Source organism: Rhodnius prolixus, unplaced genomic scaffold (genome assembly GCF_049639745.1).
Source record: "Rhodnius prolixus isolate KJV_2025 unplaced genomic scaffold, Rpr scaffold_1, whole genome shotgun sequence".
In the NCBI taxonomy this organism is placed as follows: Eukaryota; Metazoa; Arthropoda; class Insecta; order Hemiptera; family Reduviidae; genus Rhodnius; species Rhodnius prolixus.
This window is the reverse complement of record NW_027411581.1, coordinates 2,122,219-2,145,941: the sequence shown is the minus strand read 5'-3', so window position 1 is coordinate 2,145,941 and position 23,723 is coordinate 2,122,219. Positions and strand designations below refer to the sequence as shown.

The 23,723-nt window shown below is 38.2% G+C and overlaps 2 protein-coding genes across 19 annotated transcripts in view; both read left to right on the top strand.

The window, feature by feature from the left end:
• Positions 1-23,723, top strand: part of gogo (thrombospondin-1 like protein golden goal) — a 499,603-nt gene that overhangs the window by 107,052 nt on the left and 368,828 nt on the right. The gene's annotated exons all lie outside the window — the stretch shown is intronic.
• LOC141446025 (serine protease 1-like) lies at positions 15,977-16,786 on the top strand. The gene has a single exon (XM_074112363.1). The coding sequence runs from the start codon at positions 15,977-15,979 to the stop codon at positions 16,784-16,786; it is 810 nt and encodes a 269-aa protein (XP_073968464.1).

Below are 23,723 nucleotides of genomic sequence, written 5' to 3'. Positions count from 1 at the left end.
TAAAGGAGTCAAGATGTTTGGCCTCCGGAGAAATGCTCCGCAAGAGGAGGAAAGCTCAAAATAAGTAACACTGGAACAAAAGATGTTTAACAACTACGACAAAACATTAAGGAAAGAAGACATCTCCACTCCTGTGAAACAGGAAAGAAAGATTTAGGAGACCGGAAGACTGAAGAAGAAGTGGGGAAAAAAAAGAAAATTATGAAATAGGCGAAGACGAAGTTAGCCTGATTGGACATTTCTTTGATTGATGGTTATGCAAGCAGAGTTCCTTTTCACTCTAAGAGGGGTGTGGACGGGATGATCATGTTGGCGCGGAGATGAAGATGTTCCTTCAGACAGCATCCAATTAGAATGTGCAAGTCAAACAGAGTAAATAAACTTCATGTTTTTTTTTTTATTCGTATTTACTTTCTAGGAGAGAGAAGAAACGGAAGTGAAGGTCTTGGGCAAAGAAACACAACCCTACAGCCATGGTAATAATTCCGGGAATGGTAGCTACAGGACAGACTGTTTGGGGATACGTACATTCAGCTGAGTAGTGTGCGTGAGGCCATTATTGGCGGGTAGCCCCTTTACTTCGTGCTCCCTCTATGTTTTTTTCTTCCGAAATACAGATTCTTCTTCTTCTCCTTCTGGATCTCCTTATTACACAACCCCTTCGGCGTCCCTTCTGTCTACACCCCAATCATCTCTTCGTAATTGCTATTTATTTTTCATTATCCCTATATTTTTATTTGATTTTTTTTGCCTTCCATTTTTCTTCAGCCCTTTTTAATAGAAATTAATTTTTTTTAAAAAATTTTTTATTTTCCTAGAGAAAATGGAGTTTTTCATTTTATCAACTTCAAATACAGAGCAATTGAAATAAAGGGCGTATTATAAAGTGAGATGTTTACGAAAAGCTTACAACTGACTTTTCTATTTTAGAAAAGTATTCAGTAACGATAGAAACTCTTTTGGAAACAAAATTTTACAGTAAAAACTCCAACTTTTCAAATTTAAATCCTCGATCCATTCTCGCAATACTAAATCTCGTTCCTCTGATCTCTGTATTCCCTCACATCGTAGTTCATCCTTTGACAAATTTTTTAGCCTCTAACCGCTCGGTTACCGTGGCGACTAGCAAACATACTTTACTACGAAATTTCTCATATTAACCATTAAAGGTATAGACTGGCAATATGGCCTAGTACCGCTATACATCTTAGCTTTGCGGGTCTAGCCTCTAACCGCTCGACTATCATGGCGACTAGCAAACATACTTTACTACGAAATTTCTCATATTAACCATTAAAGGTATAGACTAGGAATATAGCCTAGTACCGCTATACATCTTAGCTTTGCGGGTCTAGCCTCTAACCGCTCGACTATCATGGCGACTAGCAAACATACTTTACTACGAAATTTCTCATATTAACCATTAAAGGTATAGACTAGGAATATAGCCTAGTACCGCAATACATCTTAGCTTTGCGGGTCTAGCCTCTAACCGCTCGACTATCATGGCGACTAGCAAACATACTTTACTACGAAATTTCTCATATTAACCATTAAAGGTATAGACTAGGAATATAGCCTAGTACCGCTATACATCTTAGCTTTGCGGGTCTAGCCTCTAATTCGCGCTACCTCTCTTTGGAACTCCTTACCATCATCTGTCCGCCATGCTCCGACCCTTTCCATCTTTAAATCCCTTCTGTTTAATTATGTCCTTTCTACCCAGCTTCCTCAGAAATGAATTCATCAATTTCCTTAATTTTAATTATTATTCTTGTAAATATTTACTTATTTTTTGTATATAAATATCTAAAATAATAGCCAAACCAATAGGGCCTCCAATTGTAACATGTTTTTATTCTATGGGGACAATAGTCCCAGGGTAATAAATTTATTTTCTTCTTTTTCTTTAAAAATCCCCGAGCGCCAATGATCTTAGATGTTGTTCGCTTCCTAAATTTCAATGTTAATAGTAATTTTTGAACTTGGAGCAGCTGAAGAGCGTACAAGAGCCTTCTTGTGGGGCACTTAAGTGAAAAGTGGCTTTTTTGTCTCCAGAAGGAGAAGTGGAGGATGAGCGCCCTTCACCATGGGAACAGCACCTAAGATGGCCTTCTCTTAATATCGCTTTGGTATTATTGCCCATCTTGTTTTTTTTTTTCTTCAAGGAGCTCCTTCTTCCAGAATTCATTACGCCATCAATTTTATCAGGGTTATTATGTTTTGATGTCATCAATGTATGAGAGAGAGAGAGGTGCTTCTTCCTGTTTGAACACTCACACGACTTTCTCTGTGATTACAGATCTCAAGGTCCAAATTTTGTAATCACACCCACAGAGAGCGATTTGTAAAATCAACTCAGGCGACTAGAAAAACTGTTATTTCCGGCGAAAACAGATCTGTACGATCTCATGAGCGAGTAACAGGAAGTAACTAAAGGCAATTTAAGTAATGACGTAATGTCTAGAATTCACCAGTTTTCAAACTTTACCTAGTTTGGCATGATTGATATTTGCATTAATTCTCCAGAAAACAGAAAATTAGTTCAGCTTTGAGATCTAGTTTAGGTACTATCATAAGATCTGGCAATAAGCTGTTGGATAAAACCAACCAACCGAAGGTGCCATTTTACTGCTAGCGATTGTCCAATTCGAAGAAAACTGAAAATTAGAAAAATCAGTCTCGTCCACGAGAGATAAAGAAAAACGGAATCTGGAACCCTGACAGCGCACAGTCAAAGTTGAAAGAGTTTTCCCGCGCTTTACAGATAAAACCAGAGTATCAGTGAAGCTGCAAGGTTACCATAGCGACACACTTCTGTTCACCAGATTTCTCCCCTTGTCCTGGTAGAACATGCCACAGCCAACACGTTCCTACCAGAGGATTATCTGGGGAACTTTTCCTTTCATCCAAACACTCTTTCTCTATTCCATCTCTTTTATTTTGACATTCTACCCATTTCCTTCGCCGACATATCGACGCTGTCTAAGTAGATAGTGGTGTTACCTCTACTACAACAATTTCCACCTTCCAACTAGCATGGACCAAAATAAATCTTAACATCCAAACCGTCGTCTACAAAATTTGTAACCACGAAATTGGAAAAATTATAATAATTTTTAGATAAATGCAACAGAATTTCTTAAAAATAATTAATTACCTTGAATTTACCAAACTGTAAATCGCAACCTAACATAAGTAAAGTAATGGCTATTTTTTCAGGCGGGCTTTAGTACGTCCAACTACCAATTAGGTGTCGTGGACGGAGGCGACTAGCAAACATACTTTACTATAAATTGCTCATATTAACCATTAAAGGTATAGGACTGGGAATATAGCCTAGTACCGCAATACACCTTAGCTTTGCGGGTCTAGTCTCTAACCGCTCGGCTAGCGTGGCGACTAGCAAACATACTTTACTATAAATTTCTCATATTTACCATTAAGGTTATAGACTGGGAATATAGCCTAGTACCGCAATACATCTTAGCTTTGCGGGTCTAGCCTATAACCGCTCGGCTATAGTGGCGCCTCTGCTTTTTGCTTCCCAAGATCAACCTAACATAAATGTGTGATATTGGATCGTGTTAGCCAATGGGAGAGCACTGCGCTACCCGAGACGTAATCCCCAGTATCTCTGTACAGAGACTAATTTTCTAATCTCTTAAATTATCTCTGGTCCCTCTTTAAAATGTAAATCACCCTTAACTTTTATGCATATCAGGTTTCTGATCTTATGAGTTGATTGTGTTTTGTATTTTTGTAATCAAGCTACGTGCAGAAGCTTGATCTTCAGTGGCCTAGGTGATGGTGGTGGTGGTGGTTTGTGAGAGACCTGAATCTGGGGAAGGACAAGATAGGACAGGACTTATCTAGTACATCGGAGGGAGCGCGCTGGATGGCATGAACTACTAGTTTTCAAGTTTTTATCTTTTCTTTTTGGAAAAGGCTATTACTATTTCCTTCTTTTTCCTATTATATTTTCATTCTGCCGTGGAATGACCCCCTAGTAATGAAGTTCTACCATAATATTCACTTGACTTGGTGTGTTATGCGGCATTGCGTGCTCAGCCAATGTGAACAACACAGCATTTGTTCCACGTGGAACGGAGGTTACGATGGAAAAAGTGACAAGAGTGAGGGTATTTAAGGATGAAGAACCGGCAGGTTGGTGAAGAAGTGGAGAGAGAGAGAGAGAGCGAGAGAGAGAGAGAGTGAGAGAACTAGTTAATCTACATAGTGAGGTCGATCAAGTTAAGTGTGGGCACCCACAGCCTAGTTGATCTATGACCTGTACAAACATGCCAGGGTCACTGACTTGTTCTGGATGTTTTCATGTTATTTGTACTGTGTATTTGTGGGTGAGGAGATCACCCTTCCAGATAATCAATTTTATCAACGTTAATACCATTAAAATACGAATAATTGAATACTTTTATGATACTTTTTACCAGCAGTGTAAAAATAAAGCCATTAGTGTGTATGCCATTAGTAAGAAATTGAAGTTTTAAGATTCCTTGGCCTATTTATATTTTATTAAACCTTATTAAATCGACAAACAAATGTGTTGGCTCTAAGAAATTAGAATTCTTATGTTTCCTAGTTACGCCGCAGTGGCTGATTACATAAGGATTAGCTGTATCTCTTCTTGAATATCAGCTGGTTACATAACAGGTTTCAGCCAAAGTTTGGATTACGTAAGAAGTTTTAGAAACGTTAACTTTGTCTTACAACCAGAAGGGGTAATTTTTATGGGTTCCCGAATTTACCATCTCCTTATATCTTTGAATATATGCTCTTAATTGGCACTTCCATTCTTCGTTGTTATAGATTTGGGAATAGACTAGGCGAAATAGCAGCCATATGGTAAAAAAAAAATCAATCCGCATAGTTCAATTCCCCAAACCCTGGTCCCTTCCCAAACATAATCCCCCTTTCCCTTTTTGATTGCCTTCAGAAATCGATTATGTCAGACTGGTAACTGTAAAAAGAGTAAAAAGAAAAGTAATCACCTATTTTTCCAGGCGGGGCTTAACGTCCAACTACCAATTAGGTGTCGTGGACGGAGGCGACTAGCAAACATACTTTACTGTAAATTTCTCATATTAACCATTAAATAAAATCCAAGGCCTAAAGACCGGGAATCGAACCCAGTACCACAATACGTATTAGCTTCGCAGGTCTCGCCTCTAACCCCTCGGCTACCGTGGCGCCTAACTGTAACAAAGATAATCCTGCCATTGTAAAATAGACTCTTTAATCGGTAAGTAGATCTTTGGAGATGGAAGGAGTATCAGGGACTCGGTGAAGCATGATGATTTTACGTTTTGACTAATGTTTGCTGATTGTACTAGCTAGCTCCAAAGTGTGTGTGGCCTTCATTTACATTATTTAAGTCATTGCCTATTCCAGCTTCGCTTAATCCTTGGGGCGGAACGTGCATGCTCTGGTGGAATTTTGGGGAAAGAGTTGCCAGGGAGTTAATTCGTTCCGTAGGAATAGCATAGGTGACCTGGGCGGTTACCAGCGTTGTAGAGGTGTCCACAACTTCCCATAGAACAACCCCCAAACTTTCAATTAGAGGTCGTTTTTTGGAAGGATGCTTGGATTGAAATGGAGATTATACTCACTGTCGGCTCATCTCTTTTGTTAGAATTTCGCCGAAAAGCTTGGTTACTCTTTTACTCTATATAGAACTTCCCTGGAGATACCGGGAAGATGGAGAGCATCCTGTTATGTCTGGATATTTAACCCAGAATCTTTTAGCAGTGGGTCAAGTTTACTCCAGGGAATATTATCATTTACTGCCGGCTTCCACTTCTCCTCATTTTCATCGCTTCAGATTGCGGCGGAAATAGCTCTCAGATTTCCTCTGATCTACATTCTTACCAGATTATTGATTCTTATCATAGATACCGGGAAGATGGAGAGCATCCTGTTATGTCTGGATAGTTAAACCAGAATCTTTTAGCAGTGGGTCAAGTTTACTCCAGGGAATATTATCCCTTACTGCCGGCTTCCACTTCTCCTCTTTTTCATCGCTTCAGATTGCGGCGGAAATAGCTCTCAGATTTCCTCTGATCTACATTCTTAGCCAGATTATTGATTCTTATCAATTTTTTCAGAAAATTCTTTTTAGACACTTCTGAAGATCATTTGGGAGTAATCTTCTCAACGCATTAGAAACTGTCTACTTTTTAGTTAAAAGATATTTAAATAATTTTTGAGTTTGACCTTGAGATTGTAGTTGGAGAAAAAGACGATTTATAAACTCTACCATAACTGTTTGTATAAATATAAAAATTTTAATAGTGGAGGAAATGATGTTATTGTGATGTGCCAGAATGCTGTGCGCTTTCTTGGAGAGGGTTGGAACCAGTCTAGACGGCGTAATAAAAAAAAAAAAAAAAAAAAACCGTTGTAAGGTTGAGTAGCGGAAGTGAATGAGAATTGCCGGAAATGCGCACAATCTTCTTCCTTTAGAACCTCAACAATGGTGGCCTTCGACAATGGTAACCCGAGTTATTGTGCGAACAGATCAGGCCGTTATTTTGTCGTAGAAGATGTCCAACACTGCTTGTTGGTATTTCCATTTTAATAGTTTACACGATGTTGCTAGGTTCATTCTCTCTTCTCCTATTGGGAATTCTAGGAAGTACTGCGATCGTCAGGTATTAGCCTTTTCACCGGGAACATCCGTTTTTCAGTTCCAGAGAAATGTTTTTGATTGATCACAGGAAGTTGAAAAGTTCGACCGAAATCGAGTTTAACATAAACTTTCACCGGAAGTGTTCGATTAGTGGTCCCTTGAAACTGAAAAAGGCTCCAAAATAAGGTTTTGGTCCATCCCAAAATCACTCAATTGGAATTACCGCTGTACAGACTGGATTTGTCAGTTTTTAAGTGCGGCTTCAATGATTTCCAATTACACTTGGAATATATTAGTCCATCTCATAAACCAGAGTCAAAAAACGAGATTTTGCCAAAAACAATTCTTCAAAAGCAAACGTGTAATCAAATAACGTTTTAGTGAAGTCTAAGGTAAATTTAATTAAGTACACCTTTTTTAAATAAATTTATGAAATATGATTATATTAATCATTTGGTCCGATATTTTTATCGATCATATGAAGTTATTACGATTGCGCATATGTTGAAATTTATAGAGTTTATTAAACCAAAATATTTCAAATTATCCAAATTATGTTTATAAATTAGCGTTCCCTTAAGAAGAAATCAGAACACTTATGTGATGTAGCTTGTTACAAATTTTAGGCAATAATTATATAAGATGTATTTGGACGGTTTAATTAAGATAGTTGTAGTGGCACTACTTTTAGCGCACTATGCAGGAGCTGGAAATCTGACCTATCAGAAGATGGCTGGGAAGGCTCCAAAACGAGGAGGATTAATCCCTAGCCTTCTGAAGAGCACAACCGACATGCTCTACGTGGCCGCAATCATCATTCCCTCTAAAGAAGATCCTACAAGAAGGGTGTGCTCTGGGATTTTCGTACATGAGTACTGGGTAGTGACAGTGGCCAGCTGTTTTGACGGAAGAAAGGTTAGAGATAGAAAAGCTGTGGTCATATTTGATGTTTATGATTACACCGCCGAAACCGTAAACCAGGCCAGTTCCGTACAAGTATTGTTACATCCTGAATACCCTGGTCCTGCAAAGGCCAATGACATTGCTTTGATCAAGTTACGCCTGTCGAATAAGGTGCACGTGAAAGAATACAACATTGCCTATAGGAATCGTTCTGATTTTGTTCCTGCACTATATTGGTTCTCATATCCATATCTTGAAGATCACAATAAGTGTATTGCATTAGGTTTCGGCAATAATATACATAGTGATACAGTTTTGCACTTGGATATTTACGATATTGGCTATGAACGGACAGGATGTGCTTGTAAACAAAATAATCGTAGCTTTCTCTGCGGGAAACTGTCTTACGAGCAAACACCATGTTTCACCTATAAAGGAGGCCCGCTGATTTGCAGAGGGATTATATATGGTTTAGGAAGCGCCGCGCATACTTGTGGCACCATTGATACCTTGTGCTCCCTGCGAACCTACTTCAGCTTTACTCCTTTTTGTCCCCATTTCCAATGGATCAGCAAACATGTTCCTAAATTTGAAGCTTTATGTACCAGACTGATGTCCTCCGCGCCTGCTAAATCGCTCTTCATAATTCACCATCTATGCTTCATCATATTTATATTGTTATATTGTTTGCAATTAAAGCATCAGATTGTGTTTTTATTTCTTTATATTTTTTTTTGTGGCTCCTGGGCCAGGGGCGATAAGGAAAGGGCTGATGTGTTTGCCAACTATTTACAGCAAACCTTCACTCCACATCCTGATGTAGTTGATCCTCTCCATGTGAGTCATGTCCTTCAAAATCTCGACATTCCCCTTCCACTCCACCTTCCTTCCAAACCAATTCATCCTTCCGAGGTTAAATTCCTTATTGACCATCTACCTCGAAAAAAAAGCCCTTGACATGATCTCATTACTCCTGTCATACTTCGCCAACTTCCACGGAAGGCCATTATTTTCCTTACAACCATTTTCAATTCTATCCTACGCACAACCCACTTTCCGGCTCAATGGAAATATTCCTTAATAACTCTTATCCCTAAACCATATAAACCTCCTAGCGAGATATCTTCTTATAGACCTATTAGCCTTCTTCCTACTCTATCCAAAGTCTTGGAAAAATTACTCCTTAAGAGACTTATCCCCATCCTAGAAGTCCAAAAATCATTCCTACCCATCAGTTTGGTTTTCGCACCCGTCACTCCACTATCCAACAGTCATTCAGAGTCGTCGACACTATTTCCTCGGCTCTAGAACAAAAGAAGTACTGCCTGGGTGTCTTCCTCGACGTGGCCCAGGCTTTTGACAGAGTTTGGCACCCAGGACTACTATTTAAACTTAAAAAATTCCTCCCCACTCCTTTTTACCAACTCCTGCAATCCTACCTTACCGGTCGCTGTTTCAGAGTGAGATGCGGTGGAGAGGTCTCTGATCTTCATGCAATACACGCTGGCGTGCCACAGGGCAGCATGCTTGGACCAATCCTATACACCATCTATACTGCTGACATCCCTATCCATCCCCAAACCCTAATCACAACCTACGCTGATGACACCGCCATACTATCTTCCCACCCTGATCCTCTTCAAGTCTCTAACATTGTCCAAGAACACCTTGAGCTCATAGAAGCTTGGTGCCGAACATGGAGAATTAAACTTAACACTACCAAATGTATACAGGTGACATTCACATTACGAAGACAGACCTGCCCTCCACTAACTATTAACAATACTGACCTACCGACTTCCACACAGGTTCGTTACCTGGGGCTCTACCTAGATAGCCGTCTAACCTGGAATCCTCACACAAGACTTAAAAGACAAGAACTGAACAGACGCTACGGACTACTAAGGAGACTCCTTGGACCGAAATCCTCCATGAACGTACAAAACAAACTTACACTTTACAAAACACTATTACGACCAATATGGACATATGGAGCAGAATTGTGGGGCTCCGCCAAACCATCTAACATCCAACCTATCCAATCTTTCCAGTCTAAAGTCCTCCGCCGAATCGTTAACGCACCATTCTATGTCTCCAACCGCACCCTCCATCATGATCTCAATATTCCCTACGTAAATGAGTTAATCCACACCCGATTCCTAAATTTCCACAGCAAACTCTCTGATCACCCAAATCCTCTGGCTCAATCACTATCCACATCGTCCCATCCTGACAATCCTCCACGTCGTCTAAAACGGCGCTGGCCACGTGACCTCATTGCCTCCTAAACCCCCAATAAGTACCTAGAGAGTTCCAGCGCTGGTTGGTTTCTCTCATCCTGTCATCCTGGTTGTGGTACTGAGCCAGCTCAGTGGCACAATCGAATGTTACTAGTATTTTTGCACTTTTGCTAAATGTATATTTTTGTACAGTTGCAAATAATAATCATAAAAAAAAAAAAAAAAAAAAAAAAAAAAAAATATTTTTTTGGGAGTTGACAACCAGGTTGCTCACATTCCTGTATCCTCTTTGCTGTATCTTGAAATAGAAACTAAAATAAAATAAAGTAAAAAGTGAAGTAAAAGCAAGATATAATAATAAATAAATAAGTAAAATAAAATCACTGGCAGGACTTGAAAAAAGGCCATCCAACGATGACCATCATAAGCCGGATAAAGTAAAATACCGAATGGATTGAATACGAAGGCTGGTCTTGTTTATCTTAGCGACTGGGTGATCGCGAGGCCATCGGCGCCTCAGTCTGTGAGAAGGATTTGATGAGGAGGTTAGTGCGGGACAAGTGGCTGATTAAGGGATTATGGTGTAGGTAAAGTTTGGAGTTAGCGGGATTGGGCAAGGACAGAAACAGATTCGCAGGTCTGGGTGGATGGTACGGTTGCTCACGTAGAAGGGTGCGTCAGGGATGGTTCAAACTAGAGGGTTTGGTTCCTGTTTAAGTTTGTATTTTTTATTTATTTTATTTATAGGACTCACGTCCTGTCTCAAAAACAGTTGGGTACAGCATAAATTAATATAAATATATACAAACATAAGTACAATAAAAAATGAAAGAAACACTTTGAATATGTCATTGAAATAGTTCTAAGGAATAGCTCCTTTGTGGTATTTCATGGTATTTTTTAAGTCCTTGGAAATAAGAAAAAAGGTACTCGTATAGTTTACTTGGTGGATTTTTTCGAAATTCCGCTTTCCTAAAAAATTATTAGCGATTGGTGCGTTTTAAATGGATCACCCTATATAAATTGCATATACATATTTTATTTATCACCGGTATGACTGTATTTATTTGAATGAAAGTATTTATTGCAGTGGCTGTTTAGTAATAGTGTACGATAATAATATATGGTACGATTGAGTGCGAGGGGTGTAGCAACTTTTGGTCCTGTAGGAAGTCTTCCTGCACTATCTTAAAATCGGGAGCCACTATCTTTTGGAGAAGAAGAAATATTTAGCAACGGATTATCCATATTTATGGAATAATAAGTGGCTAAGGCTCAACAGGTGCAAAAAAAAAACTTCTCTAAATCTATTTTTCCGTTTTTCGAGATTTGGTCAAAAACGATTCCTCGAAAGCAAACTTGTAAACAAATAACGTTTTAGTGGAGTCTAAGGTAAATTTAATTAAGTACACCTTTATCAAGTAAATTTATGAAATATGCTTTTATTAATCATTTGGTCCGATATTTTTATCGATCATGTGAAATTATTACGATTGCGCATATGTTGAAATTTAGAGAGTTTAATAAACCAGAATATTTCAAATTATCCAAATTATGTTTATAAAATAGCGTTCCATTAAGAAGAAATCAGAACACTTATGTGATGTAGCTTGTTACAAATTCTAAGCAATAATTATATAAAGATGTTCTTGGACGGTTTAATTAAGATAGTTGTAGTGGCACTACTGTTAGCGCACTATGCTAGAGCTGATACTGTGACCAATCACGAGATGGTTGCGAAGGTTGCAAAACGAGGATTATCGTCTGATCTTCATATGAGCATAACCGAAGCACTCTACGTGGCCGCAGTCATCATTCCCTCTAAAGAAGATCCTACAAGAAGCGTGTGCTCTGGGTTTTTCCTACATGAGTTCTGGGTAGCCACAGCGGCCAGCTGTTTTGACGGAAGAAAGGTTAGGGATAGACAAGCTGTGGTCATATTTGGCGTTGATGATTACAACGCCGAAACGGTAAACGAGGTAGGTTCCATACATGTATGGTTACATCCTGAATACTCTGGTCCTTCAAAGGCCAACGACATTGCTTTGATCAAGTTACGTCGGTCGGATAAAGTGCAGGTGGATAATTCGAAGATTGCCAAACTGCATGATTATGCTTACACATATGATGGCCACGATATCTATGCTTGTATGGGATTAGGTTTCGGCATGAATATCCATAATGATACTGTTTTGCACTTCAATCTTTACGAGATTAGCTATGATTCAAATGCATGTGGTTGTAAGACAAATGAGATTGGCACTCTCTGCGGCATCCTGCAGACCTTGCAAGAACCATGTTTCACCTATATAGGTGGCCCGCTGATTTGCGAAGGATCAGTAGTTGGTATAGCAAGCACCGCATATCAATGTGGCACAACAGAGTACGATTCCTTGTGTGCCCGGCGAACCTACTTCAGATTTACTTACCTTTGTAACCACTTCCGATGGATCAGCAAGTATGTGCCTAATTTTGCAAAAGAATGTAACAGCTGGCTGTCATCCGCGCCTGCTAAATCGCCCTTCATAATTCACCATCTATCCTTCATCATATTTGTAATTATTGTTTTTAATTAAAGTATCAGATTGTGTTTTTAATTATTTATTTTTTTTGGAGTTGACCACCAGGTTGCTCCCATTCGTGTAGCATGCATGTTCACTGTATCCTGTTTACTGTATCCTGAAATAGAAACTAAAATAAAATAAAGTAAAAAATAAAGCAAAAACAAGATAAAATAATAAATAAATAAATAAGGAAAATAAAATTACTGGCAGGACTTGAAAGAAGGTATCCAACGATGACCATCCTAAGCCGGTTAATGTAAAATACCGAATGAATTGAATACGAAGGCTGGTCTTGTTTATCTTAGCGACTAGGTGATCGTGAGGCCATCGGCGCCTCAGTCTGCGAGAAGGATTTGATGAGCCGTTAGTTTGTCGTAGAAGATGTACACTATCTGTTGGTATTTTCCTATTAATAGTTTGCACGATGTTACTAGGTTCATAAGTGTATTAGTGACGTCTAAGGTAAATTTAATTAAGTACACCTTTTTTAAGTAAATTTATGAAATATGCTTTTATTAATCATTTGGTCCGATACTTTTATCGATCATGTGAAAATTATACGAATGCGCATATGTTGAAATTTAGTGCGCTATGATGCGGGGATGCAGCGTTCGTGAACTAGATGCGATGTATAGCAGACCCGGACGTCGACTACTATGGAAGCTGTATATGCAGCAGATAAGTATTAGAAGTGAAGCAGAGCAGGGCCGGACATCGGTTGACTATGAAAGGATATGACAACTCCGCTTAGAGAGAATAGTGAAGGGGAAGGGTTGTATAGTGTGGGAAACATAAAGAAATAAACATAACCACAAAAGAGTAGAAAGATTAAAATATTTAGCGGCGACAAGAAAGGAAAGGATTATCGCGAAATAACGCGTAGTGCGAGAAAGGGAAAATGAGAAAGAGACAGAAACAGGAAAAAGGTGAGAGGGAAAACCGTCAAACGGTACCGCCAAGCCAGGGCGGCCACAAGCCCTTAACAATAACCATGGCCAAAATTTCCTCCCTTGAATATCTCTCTCTAATAAAAGACACTATTAAGGAGGTGGTGAAGGTTTATTAGAGGATAGACTGGCCAATCCGTAGAAAAACTGATATTGATTTGCTGGCGAATGAAATTAGTTTACTGAGGGAGGAGAATTGGCAACTGAAATCTGAGCTATCATCTTTAAAAACGTTGAAGATAAAAGTTGAAGCACGTCTAGAGGAATTAGAAATCTCAGAGAGGCGAAATAATTTAATTAAAACTGTCCGGTAGGACAGTTGTATAAGGGTTGATAATTAAAGGTATTAAGAGAACTTCCGCTGATGTGTTGTCTGAGACCATCGTGAAATTCTACAAGGAGTTATTAAAGGTAGATGTGCCTTCCGTTGCTGTACGTTTCTTAAATAATTTTAAAAATAATGAATTGTGATTTATTCGGTTTAAAGCTGACTTAAAATCAACAAAGAAACAATAAAGTCTTTGGCCAGTTACTGTGGAAACACTAGCAACTATAACAAAGCGTTTTTTGAAAATTCAAAAATATTAATAAAAATCTCAAATATGCCTACTAAGTCAGCTAAGAAGGTGGTGAACGTGGCTGGAAAGCGTAAAGGGACGGAGAGTGGATCGGTCCCTACCACTAGAAGCATGTTGCGCCAACCGGATGTGAAGGTAGCTATGGAACTGACTGAGGTAAGCACCAACCAAGAAGCAAACAAGGTAAGTGATGAACAAATTTACACCAAGGCGAACAAAAGTACAAATGGATACACAAATATGGCATATCAAAGTACGGATTTAGGACCCTTTTATGTTATAGTGGAAAGCACTAGCAAGGACAAAAAGGGGCTTTCGAGGGTGCACCCAATGTCAGTTGGGAAACTATTATACGAAAAACACATAGACATTGCCAAAAGTATCGACGGAATTAAAAAGCTCGGCGTAAATAGAATGAGAGTTGAGATGAACAATGGGGTAGCGGCCAGCAGATTAGTGAGTTCCGCAATTCTAAAGGAAAAGGGGTTCCGAGTATACATACCCAGATATTTATTGCAGAGAAGGGGAGTAATTAGGGATGTAGACACGGATCTGACAGAAGAGGAGATAAAGGAGGTTATGAGGGGCCCATTAGGGGCTGAATACCAGCTAATAGAAATCAGAAGATTAAAGCGAAAAGTGATAGACAGGGATACGAAAGAAACAAAATTCGTTCCCACTCGGTCGGTTTTGTTCTCGGTTAGGGGACAGCAGTTACCACAATACGTGTATATACATTACGTAAGATGCGAAGTGCACAATTACGTTCAAAATGTTATACAATGTAAACAGTGTTTACGATTTGGTCACTTTAAAGACCAATGTAAAGGGAATGTAAGATGTGGGAAATGTGGGGAGAATCATGAAGCATGAGGCCTTTATTTAATAGCTTAAGGTTAATTAAATTAATGAAAATAAAAATATTATCAACCGCGGAGTAACCGCGTCTAAACCCGGCTTGGAATTCACATGACAAGTTATTAATTTTAACGAATTTTCCTAGCCTAGAATGAAGTAGGTCTATGAAAATGTTGGCTAAAGTATCCAAACAAGAGATGCCCCTATAATTATTCAACTCATTAATGTTGCCGTTCTTGAAAAGCGGAAATATAATAGAATGGCCAAATGAATCAGGCAGTAGGCCTAAGTCAAAAATATAATTGGGAAAAGCCAGCAGTCTGTCAATAAAGCAGGAAGGGGAGAACTTATAAAATTCGTAAATAATACAATCAGGTCCAGGAGCCCTATTAGACTTTAGGTCAGTAAGAATAGTTTTTCAGGTGTGAAGGGCGAATCTAGAATAGATGAAGTAATAAATGGGGCTTCCTGAATTACAGACCTTGGTTACAAAGAGATCCAGATGTCGAGAGATGCTCTCTATGTAACTCGAATGTTCGAGAGGACTTATACCACTTTTTGGGCGAGTGTTCTCTTCTGTCGGAACTCAGGCTACTGTATTTTGGCAAAGGTTTCCTTAGTAGAGGGGAAATTTAAAATTCTTTATATGACAAGTTTTCATGCCGCGTCATGATTTCTTACGCCCGCCATGCCTGGAGAATAAGATTTCAATGGATTCAAACCTTTCTTAGTATTTTTTATTCTTTTTATAATTTTGTTTTGTTTTTTTATTTTGCTTTATTCATTCATTCAGTATTTTTACTTTTTCTTAATCTTCTATTTTTAATTTATTTCCTTTTATTCCAAGTGATATTATATTTTGTTATTCTGTAATCAACGTAGTAAACTCTGGCAGACGGTTTTTAGTACTTGTTCATCTTCATCAGTTTGGTTTTCTCATTGATTATTTATTGTTTGTATATTTTTTAAAAATAATAAAGTATTATTATTAATAAAGCTGTCCGGTAGAGCAGTTGTACAAGGGTTGATTATTATTTTTATTAATCATTTGGTCCGATACTTTTATCGATCATATGAAATTATTACGATTGCGCATATGTTGACTTTATAGAGTTTAATAAACCAAAATATTTCAAATTATCCAAATTATGTTTATAAAATAGCGTGTCCTTAAGAAGAAATCAGAACACTTATGTGATGTAGCTTGTTACAAATTCTAAGCAATAATTATATAAAGATGTTCTTGGACGGTTTAATTAAGATAGTTGTAGTGGCACTACTGTTAGCTCACTATGCTAGAGCTGGAAATCTGACCAATCAGGAGATAGCTGGAAAGGTTGCAAAACGAGAATTATCGCCTAGTATGGGCATGGCCGAAGCAATTTACGTGGCCGCAATCCTCATTCCCTCTAAAGAAGATCCTACAAGAAGCGTGTGCTCTGGGTTTTTCCTACATGAGTACTGGGTAGCCACAGCGGCCAGCTGTTTTGACGGTAGAAAGGTTAGAGATAGAGACGCTGTGGTCATATTTGGCGTTGAGGATTACACCGTTGAAACGGTAAACGAGGTAGGTTCCATACATGTATGGTTACATCCTGAATACAATGCTATTACACAGGCCAACGACATTGCTTTGATCAAGTTACGTCAGTCGAATAAAGTGCAGATGGATAAATCAAAGATTGTCAAACTGGAAGATTATGCTTATCCATATGGTGGCCACGATATCTATCCTTGTATGGGACTAGGTTTTGCCAAGAATATCAATAATGATACAGTTTTGCACTACAATATTTACGAGATTAACTATGATCGGGATTCATGTGGTTGCAAGAATAATGATGTTGGCTCTCTCTGCGGCATCCTGCAGACCTTGCAAGAACCATGTTTAACCTATAAAGGTGGCCCGCTGATTGGTGGTTGGTATAGCAAGCACCTCATATCAATGTGGCCCTACGGTATACGATTCCTTGTGTGCCCGGCGAACCTACTTCAGATTTACTTACCTTTGTTTTCACTTCCGATGGATCAGCAAGTATGTGCCTAATTTTGCAGATGAATGTAACAGCTGGCTGTCATCCGCGCCTGCTGAATCGCCCTTCATAATTCACCATCTATCCTTCATCATATTTATAATTATTGTTTTTAATTAAAGTATCAGATTGTGTTTTTATTTATTTATTTTTATTTTTTGGAATTGACCACCAGGTTGCTCCCATTCCTGTAGCATGCATTTTTACTGTATCCTGTTTCCGTATCCTGTTTACTGTGATCGTCAGGAATTAGACTTTTCACAGGAAATGTCCGTTTTTCAGTTCGAGATAAATGTTTTAGATTAATCACAGAAAGGTGAAGAGTTCGTCCAAAATCGAGTATAATATAAATTTTCACCGGAAGTGTTCGATTAGTGGTCCTTTGAAACCAAAAAATCGATTTTCCCATGTTGGTCTTTGGGTATAATACGGTGTAACTCAAAATCAAAGAATGTTCACCATATTTCTCTTAGGCTCCAAAATAAGGTTTTTGTCCGTCCCGAAATCGGTCAATTGGAATTCCCGCTTTACGGACTGGATTTGTCAGTATTTAAGTGCGGTTCCCAATTATACTTGCATTATATTTGTCTATCTCAAAAACCAGAGTCAGAGAAAATATATCGATCATATCGATTGGTCCATATTAATTAACCAGAAGTTAACTTTTTTAAATCGATTTTTCCGTTTTTCGAGATTTTGCAAAAACGATTCCTCGAAAGTGAACTTGTAATCAAATAACGTTTTAGTGAAGTCTAAGGTAAATTTAATTAAGTACACCTTTTTTAAGTAAATTTATGAAATATACTTTTATTAATCATTTGGTCCGTTATTTTTATCGATCATGTGTAATTATTACGAATGCGCATATGTTGAAATTTAGAGACTTTAATAAACCAAAATATTTCAAATTATCCAAATTATGTTTATAAATTAGCGTTCCCTTAGGAAGAAATCAGAACACTTATGTGATGTAGCTTGTTACAAATTTTAGGCAATAATTATATAAGATGTATTTGGACGGTTTAATTAAGATAGTTGTAGTGGCACTACTGTTAGCGCACTATGCAGGAGCTGGAAATCTGACCAATCAGGAGATAGCTGGAAAGGTTGCAAAACGAGAATTATCGCCTAGTATGGGCATGGCCGAAGCAATTTACGTGGCCGCAATCCTCATTCCCTCTAAAGAAGATCCTACAAGAAGCGTGTGCTCTGGGTTTTTCCTACATGAGTACTGGGTAGCCACAGCGGCCAGCTGTTTTGACGGTAGAAAGGTTAGAGATAGAGACGCTGTGGTCATATTTGGCGTTGAGGATTACACCGTTGAAACGGTAAACGAGGTAGGTTCCATACATGTATGGTTACATCCTGAATACAATGCTATTACACAGGCCAACGACATTGCTTTGATCAAGTTACGTCAGTCGAATAAAGTGCAGATGGATAAATCAAAGATTGTCAAACTGGAAGATTATGCTTATCCATATGGTGGCCACGATATCTATCCTTGTATGGGACTAGGTTTTGCCAAGAATATCAATAATGATACAGTTTTGCACTACAATATTTACGAGATTAACTATGATCGGGATTCATGTGGTTGCAAGAATAATGATGTTGGCTCTCTCTGCGGCATCCTGCAGACCTTGCAAGAACCATGTTTAACCTATAAAGGTGGCCCGCTGATTTGCGGAGGATTGGTGGTTGGTATAGCAAGCACCTCATATCAATGTGGCCCTACGGTATACGATTCCTTGTGTGCCCGGCGAACCTACTTCAGATTTACTTACCTTTGTTTTCACTTCCGATGGATCAGCAAGTATGTGCCTAATTTTGCAGAAGAATGTAACAGCTGGATGTCATCCGCGCCTGCTAAATCGCCCTTCATAATTCACCATCTAACCTTCATCATATTTATAATTATTGTTTTTAATTAAAGTATCAGATTGTGTTTTTATTTATTTTTATTTTTTGGAATTGACCACCAGGTTGCTCCCATTCCTGTAGCATGCATTTTTACTGTATCCTGTTTCCGTATCCTGTTTACTGTGATCGTCAGGAATTAGACTTTTCACAGGAAATGTCCGTTTTTCAGTTCGAGATAAATGTTTTAGATTAATCACAGAAAGGTGAAGAGTTCGTCCAAAATCGAGTATAATATAAATTTTCACCGGAAGTGTTCGATTAGTGGTCCTTTGAAACCAAAAAATCGATTTTCCCATGTTGGTCTTTGGGTATAATACGGTGTAACTCAAAATCAAAGAATGTTCACCATATTTCTCTTAGGCTCCAAAATAAGGTTTTTGTCCGTCCCGAAATCGGTCAATTGGAATTCCCGCTTTACGGACTGGATTTGTCAGTATTTAAGTGCGGTTCCCAATTATACTTGCATTATATTTGTCTATCTCAAAAACCAGAGTCAGAGAAAATATATCGATCATATCGATTGGTCCATATTAATTAACCAGAAGTTAACTTTTTTAAATCGATTTTTCCGTTTTTCGAGATTTTGCAAAAACGATTCCTCGAAAGTGAACTTGTAATCAAATAACGTTTTAGTGAAGTCTATGGTAAATTTAATTAAGTACACCTTTTTTAAGTAAATTTATGAAATATACTTTTATTAATCATTTGGTCCGTTATTTTTATCGATCATGTGTAATTATTACGAATGCGCATATGTTGAAATTTAGAGACTTTAATAAACCAAAATATTTCAAATTATCCAAATTATGTTTATAAATTAGCGTTCCCTTAGGAAGAAATCAGAACACTTATGTGATGTAGCTTGTTACAAATTCTAGGCAATAATTATATAAAGATGTTCTTGGACGGTTTAATTAAGATAGTTGTAGTAGTACTACTGTTAGCGCACTATGCTAGAGCTGGAAATCTGACCAATCAGGAGATGTTTGGAAAGGTTGCAAAACGAGGGTTAGACTCTGAACTTCAGAAGAGAACCAAAGAACTCTACGTGGCCGCAGTCATCATTCCCTCTAAAGAAGATCCTACAAGAAGCGTGTGCTCTGGGTTTTTCCTACATGAGTACTGGGTAGCCACAGCGGCCAGCTGTTTTGACGGTAGACATTTTGGAGATAGAAAAGCTCTGGTCATATTTGGCGTTGATGATTACACCGCCGAAACGGTAAATGAGTTACGTTCCTTAGATGTATGGTTACATCCTGAATACGATGCTATTACACAGGCCAACGACATTGCTTTGATCGAGTTACGTCGGTGGAATAAAGTGAAGATAGATAAATCCCAAATTGTGAAACTGGATATTTTTGCTTACAAATATAATGGCCACGAATTCCATTCTTGTATGGGATTGGGTTTCGGCAAGAATCTCGATAATGATACAGTTTTGCACCACAATCTTTACGAGATTAACTATGATTCCTATGGATGTGGTTGTGAGGAAAATAATCCTGGCTCTCTCTGTGGCAGACTGCAGACCTCGAAACAACCATGTTTCATTTATAAAGGTGGCCCGCTGATTTGCAGAGGATTGGTGGTTGGTATAGCAAGCATCGCGTATGAATGTGACACAACGGAGCACCATACCTTGTGTGCCCGGCAAACCTACTTCAGATTTACTTACCTTTGTGCCTATTTCAAATGGATTAGCGATTATGTGTTTAATTTTGCAAAAGAATGTAACAAACAATGTAACAGCTTGCTGTCGTCCGCGCCTGCTAAATCGCCCCTCATAATTCACCATCTAACCTTCATCATATTTATAATTATTGTTTTTAATTAAAGTATCAGCTTGTGTTTTTATTTATTAATTTAAAAAAAATATATATTTTAAAACTGCCAGAATTTAGACTGCCACAAATAATTGTTAAAGAAATTATAAATAAGAAAATAAATTGGTTTGATGCATGGAGGAAATTATGTTATCATTATCAAATTAATGTAACAGATAACGGGAATAACGGCTTCTGAGTTGTTGAATAGCATTGAGGCAGATGTAAAAACAAAAGGCAATAGAAAACGCAAGAAATAGTTATTTATTTAACAAGTGTGTAAAGTAGTTCTTTTCCTCACACGAGGCAGGGTTTGCACGCACGAGCGGGCGAAACGAGGCGAGTGCAAGTGCAAATTGCCGAGTGTGAGGAAAATACTTTACACTCGAGTTAAATATTATATTTTTTCTGCAACCATTAGGGTTATTAACTAAAAAAAAAAACTAAACAGGAATAACTAGAATCCATTTTAAATTTCTATAAGGTAACACTATAACCTTTTTAACTGTTATTGTAGGCGCGCGAGTACGCCTACACCCAAATGCCCAAGTGGGCGCTGCACGAAATAATAGTAAACAAATAAGAATAGAAAAAATAAAAATAAAAGGAAGTAGAAGAAAAAGGGGAAGGTACTTACCCTTTGCAAGGAGCGATGTGCGTGAGGTATGTTGATAAGCGGCCGGAGAAGCGATGAGAGGAAAGGAAGCTGGGGTGCGGAAGCGTGTATGTATGTTTAGGTAAGTGTGTGAGTGTGTTGAGCTCTGAGGAACGTATCGGAAGTGGGAATGAGGTAAGCGGAAGAATGAAGGGGAAAAGTGCAATAAATGCGATAGATGCGGTGGAATATGCGGGCTGCTAGATGTCAGCGGTAGTGAAGCGTAGCGGGTTGAGAGGCGTTAAGTTGCTAAAAGCTTGAGCAGAGAAGCGTCTTAAACAAGGACTAGCAGGGAACTGCACAGACTGGAAAGGTGACCACATGGTTCAAAGGAAGTAGTGGGGCAAAGGGCTTAGAATAGAAAAAACAAATAAAGGATATAGAAGCGATAGGTAGTGACGCATTTGGCATAAGAAACGGAAACTAAAATTTTAATATACTGAAAATTATTGAATAAAAAATAAGACTTAGTAATTGGCGATAGTGATAGCAGGAAATTAAGGCGGATGCGTACATTAGTACGCGCGCGGGCGCGAGACTGAGCCGCGGGAGTCGGAAGTTAGCCGAACTGGCCGAGGGTCCTCGGCCACGACCGAACAGTTATAATTAAAAATATCTAATTATTTATTAAAATATTATTTTTATTTCTATATTCCTTTCAATTTTTATTTTATTTTTTAATATTCGTTTTTTAATTATTTAAATAAAATATATTTAAATAAGCTTATTAAAGTTTTACAGAAAATATTTAATAACAAAACTTCTTATAAGATATATCAAGGAAGCACAATAAAGTTTTTTCGCTCACTGGTGAGGAAAGTGACACTAACGGGAATTTTTCCCCACTAGTGAGGTAAAGTTGGGCATTACACAGCTGATTTTAATTGAGTAATGAGAACATTCCTACATGGTTGCAGAAAAAGTAGTTTTTCATGGGCTGTATCCTAAACTAAATTATAAGCTGTAATTATTTTGATTTTTTTGCCATTCAGTGATGTGAAGTTGATTTTAAAAGCTCGTTTACGAACTGTTTTATTTAAATTACAGGCCTTTTGCTTTTTGAGTTGTGTCAGTTGTGCTCGTTATTTAATTTTAATCAAATAGAAAATGTAACCCACCAGATTGCAGTCTGTCCAATTTTTGAAACATTTTCGAAAAAAGATATTTTAATAAATTTACTCTCAATGAAAATGAACTTTGCAGTTATTTAAATGGTTTATATTGGCAAGCATTTTGTAAATATTTAAAAGATGCACCCTCCTATAGAACTATGCTATAGTTAACTATGCTAACTATGCTATAGTTAAAGAATTGAATTATGATTTATTTTTAATTTTTAAATATTAAATTTTATTTTTAATTTGTATTTCTATTTTTTTGCAACCCTGCTGACGAATTTGATCCATAGCGAGAAATGTTTTCAGTTTTTCTTTTTGTGGTATGTACTTTTTTCTTTAATAAATCAAAAAATAAAGGAAATAGTAAAGGAAAAACAAGATAAATTGATAAATAAGTAAAATAAAATCACTGGCAGGACTTGAAAGAAGGCCATCCAACGATGACCATCATAAGCCGGTTAAAGTAAAATACCGAATGGATTGAATACGAAGTCTGGTCTTGTTTATCTCAGCGACCAGGTGTGAGGCCATCGGTGCCTCAGTCTGCGTAGAGGATTTGACGGGGAGGTTAGTGCGGGACAAGTGGCTGATTAAGGGATTGTGGTGTAGGTAAAGTTTGGAGTTAGCGGGATAGGGCAAACGGATGGGATTCACAGGTCTTTGTGGATGGTATGGTTGCTCTCTGTGCCCATTTTCTTTTAATAAGCACAGCTATGGCAATAGCCGCACGAGCAATTGACACGAGGTCTGTTTTCATATTAAAGAGGCGGACAAGTAAATTGCACTAGAGCAGTACAGGGCGTAGAGAGACCATGTCCATGTTGGCAGATCTGACACTACTCTCGCAACTTGACACAAGGCGTCACATCTAGAGCACTCTAGCTACTTAGTCTAGCTCTTTTTAACTTTCTCGTCTGGACAGAACTGAGATACAGCTCTAGCAAACAGAAATGTTCTAGCAACTTTTTTGTGTCCCGTTAATCTAAACACCTCTATACGGGATTCTCACGGGACACTAAAATGTTGCCTGAGACCTTCGTGAAATTCAAGATCAATGTTAGGCTACGAACGAATTTTCTATGGGTGGAAGGCTGTAAATTTACGTGGTCATTCATGGAGGGCTTCCGTTTTGCGAATGATGACGGGGTTGCAACCCTAAATGCTAAATGGTAGGAGGGAACTTCTCCCAGTTCATAAATGCTCCTCGCACTGACACTCTACAGCAGAACTACTTTGATACTACAGCTTCCGGTCTCTCCAGCACCCATCAGCCAGTGCAGGCTAAATCATCCTGAGGTTCTTCTGCCGTCTGTGAGAACACTTCTATCAGTTTATCGATTAATATACTGTATAGATTTTGTCCTTTTACTAAAAACTTCACAACTACAACTAGTTCCTGCCGCTAGTTAATTTAATTTATGTGGGTTCA